The 3681-nt window shown below is 30.6% G+C and overlaps 1 protein-coding gene across 1 annotated transcript; it reads right to left on the bottom strand.

Moving 5' to 3' along the window:
* On the bottom strand, positions 503-1727 carry LOC109344924. Its single transcript, XM_019583684.1, has 4 exons — positions 1587-1727; positions 1154-1495; positions 815-1072; positions 503-737 (listed from the first exon to the last, which is right to left on the bottom strand). The coding sequence occupies exons 1-4, from the start codon at positions 1725-1727 to the stop codon at positions 636-638; spliced, it is 843 nt and encodes a 280-aa protein (XP_019439229.1). The 3' UTR covers positions 503-635.

The following is a 3681-nucleotide window of genomic DNA, read 5'->3' as shown; positions in this document are numbered from 1 at the left end:
TTCGGTATTAAAATGTGTCAGAAATAAATCTATGGCTCTTTTATGAATGAAGATAGTATCTGCAATTTGTTTAGTCTGTTCCCCAAACTTCTTTTGTCATTGTCACTTGACACCAAAGTGGTAACATGTGGGGATATGAACATCACCATCTTCTTATCTTCCGAAACAAAATTTTCATACAAGTGTCAGAAATAAATTTAAAAAAATGCTCATTCGATATTAAAATGTGTCAGAAATAAATCTGCAGCTCTTTTATGAATGAAGATAGTATCTGCAATTTGTTTTGTCTGTTCCCCAAACTTCTTTTGTCATTGTCACTTGACACTAAAGTCGTAACATGTGGGGATATGAACATCACCTTCTTCTTATCTCCTGAAACAAAATTTTCATACAAGTACCTAATATATAACACAAATATTAGTTATTTATAACACACTGCCATGCAAAAGCGAGAAGTTAAGAAAACATATTTTTCCTCATATATACATATATAACAGTTGCACTATCCATTCATGTTTATATACATTCTGGACTTTATTGATGCTAATGAATTCATCAACATCAGTCCCAAAGAATTCATTGGGAAATGATATAATTATTATATCATCTCCCAACTTCTGTACATGCTCAAATAGTTATCTACAATAGATGGTATCACCCGTAGATGGCTTCGAGCTTACATCACACATAGATGGCTTAGTCTTTGGGTTTCTACTAGGGGTTGAGTGTACATTTTCCTAAAATATTCAATAAAACACATATCAATTATAGATCAATATATATAATATGAGTGAGCATAAGGTGAAAATCATACCTTATAAGGAACTACTTGTATAAGGTCTATTGGCCAAGCCACAAAAGTGCCTATAGCCCCTCCAATTGTGATGATATCCTCATCCAGAGGAATTGGCAGCAACGCATCATCATCGATTGCAAAATCAATCGACACCTTCACATGATAGCGTGAGATACATGCATTATGCAGCATACCATCGTTCGAGTTAAGCACTTTCCTAACACCCGCCACTCGAGTAGATGAGATATCCAGGAAATGTTTGCAAACACTGATTCCCTATATGTTAGTTAAAAGATATAATTAGTTTACGACTATAAACTAAATGGAAAATAAATTAAAACCATTTAAATAAATTACCTCACGAATGAGAATCGAAATAAGAATGTTGTAAGGAGAATGTGTGCAACTCTCATTGATGGTTAAAGGAACAATGACAGCAGTAGTAGCTAGTCGTTGCCACTGAGCTTCCTTCACCTCCATTGATTGGTCAAAGTCGTTGAACCATTGCATGAGTCTATCACATTGATTTAAAACTTGACTCATTTGGGCTTTGATTGCACGCTTTGGATGGGGTACAAATGTTCGTCGGCTAACCCCAAATCTTCCACCCCGGATACGATCATGATAGTAAGGCAGTCCTAGTGCCTTATCATGTATAATGCGACTATCCGGTTGTGCCTCTTTTTCTTTTAGGGCAACCTGACAAATCAAGTAAAAACATAATGTTAATTAATCAATTTTTGATAAATAAAGTATGGAAATTAAGTATAATTAAAAAATGAGCACTTACAACATGGTTTGCTGCTTCTTGAACTTGCTCATTATCAATGACATCATCTTTGTTCTTACGGACATCCACCCATAAAACATCGAGATCTACTCCATGTGGTGTCAAATGTGTATCGCTTTTGTTTTCCAGCTGCCAAAACATAACCAATAATAATATAATTAGATATATGCATACAAAACATAACCAATAATATACTTACAAATTAACAATACTTACAATTTCTTCTTTGATTCCTCTATACCTCGCTCGAGAAGCTCGGTATGGATACAAAGGCTTAGATGACCTCTTGCGGTTTTCATCACTTACTTTATCCAAAAACAAATTAAATTAACATCAACAATCACATATATGTATATACAAAAGCATATATAAGAAGAAAGTCAATACAAAAAATATTTTTTTACCAAGAAAGACTCGTCTTCTGTGCGTGTGGTGAAAAAAGTATTTCAATCTTCATCTTCAATAATATTTGCATATTTCTTTGGAGGTTTTTGGTTGACATTACTATTAACATATCTGATACATTTTCCAGCTCGGTTCTGAATTGTCGAAGAGCCTTGTCATCATATTTAAGGATATAATCTTTATGCTCCTCATCAACATCAAAAGTTGACTGAAATTAAAACACATATACATTATACATTATATAATCCTTATAATCCTTAGATATAAAAATTGAATGGAAGCACATACATTGCATGAAAACACATATACATTATATTACATGCAAACACATGCATATACATACATTGCATGCAAACACATATACGTACATTGCACGATAACATCAAAATACATATAAATTGCATCAAAGCACATACATTGCATAAAAACAGAAAACGATAAATGTTTTAATTTCTTATCATTAAAACAATAAATGTTTTAATTTCTTATCATTGTGAATGAAAACATTGGTAAAGAAAAAAAAATTAAAGATGAAAATAATGAATTAAGATGTGAAAATTATTTCTTAACAAAATGTTATTCAATTTATAGTATATTTGGTTGAATACTAAATATAATAAAAACATATATTGCCTATTCTTAATGGAGATGCGCATGTATAGAACTTAATTATTTTCATGATATTATTTCCGATTATTTCTTAATGTAACTGATTTATAATTTCTTTTATTTTTTATTAGTAGTTAATATAATTGGTTTATTATTTCTTTTTCTTTTTTTAAAAAAATCATTTGAAAGCCGACATTGTAATTAATTACTTATATTTTTTCAAAATAAATGTAAGTTTTATATGAATGAAATGTTCGTAATAAATGACCATTGAAATAAGAAGTTTCTAAATAAATAATTTGGTTTTTTTTCAAAATAAAGGAGTCCATAATTATTTAGGACAAAAACTGCTAAAATATCAGTGTTGCTAAACCCGTGCCAGTTATCAAACTGTTCAGGATACTGGTATAGTAGTACAGTGGTTCAACCGATGGTTCAGTAATTAAACTTTATGCGGTTAAACCGGACATACATGCTTATATTTATATATATATAAACCTATAACAAAAAAAATTCAAATAGGTAGATACTCAAATTTATAATCCATATTCATAATCTACTCAAAATTCACATAAACAAACAACTTTAAGATTTTAACAAATTTAAAGTTTAAATTACAAAACATATATCATTCTAAAAGTATCATTTAACAACTGGAGAATATAAATAAATGACACAAGTTCACAACTCAATCTACAAAACAAATAAATTTGGAGTTTTAACATTTAACACAAAGGAGTCAAAGTCGTCTCATATCGAGATTATATTTTTGCACCAAATCATATCTTCAGATAATACTTCAAGATTACACAAATGTTACTGAGATTACACACAAATGTTAGAAACCAAAAGGTGTAATCTAAGTATACCTTAGAAGCATGTGTCTTGAAATATTGAAGAAGTGTTGGAAAGATGAGTCACCTTGTAATGAGTTTTTAAGTTTTGTTTTAAAAAAATGTGTATAAACCGGCCAGTTTAGTCAAATACCGATCGGTTCACTGGTTTTGACTGGTTCTTGACTGGTTTGGATACTTGGTCGGTTCAACATCTATATTGTATCGGTTAGGGGTCCAATTCGCCA

This window comes from Lupinus angustifolius, chromosome LG01 (assembly GCF_001865875.1).
Source record: "Lupinus angustifolius cultivar Tanjil chromosome LG01, LupAngTanjil_v1.0, whole genome shotgun sequence".
Taxonomy (NCBI): Eukaryota; Viridiplantae; Streptophyta; class Magnoliopsida; order Fabales; family Fabaceae; genus Lupinus; species Lupinus angustifolius.
The sequence above is the reverse complement of the archived record's forward strand: the minus strand, read 5'-3'. Positions and strand labels throughout refer to the sequence as shown.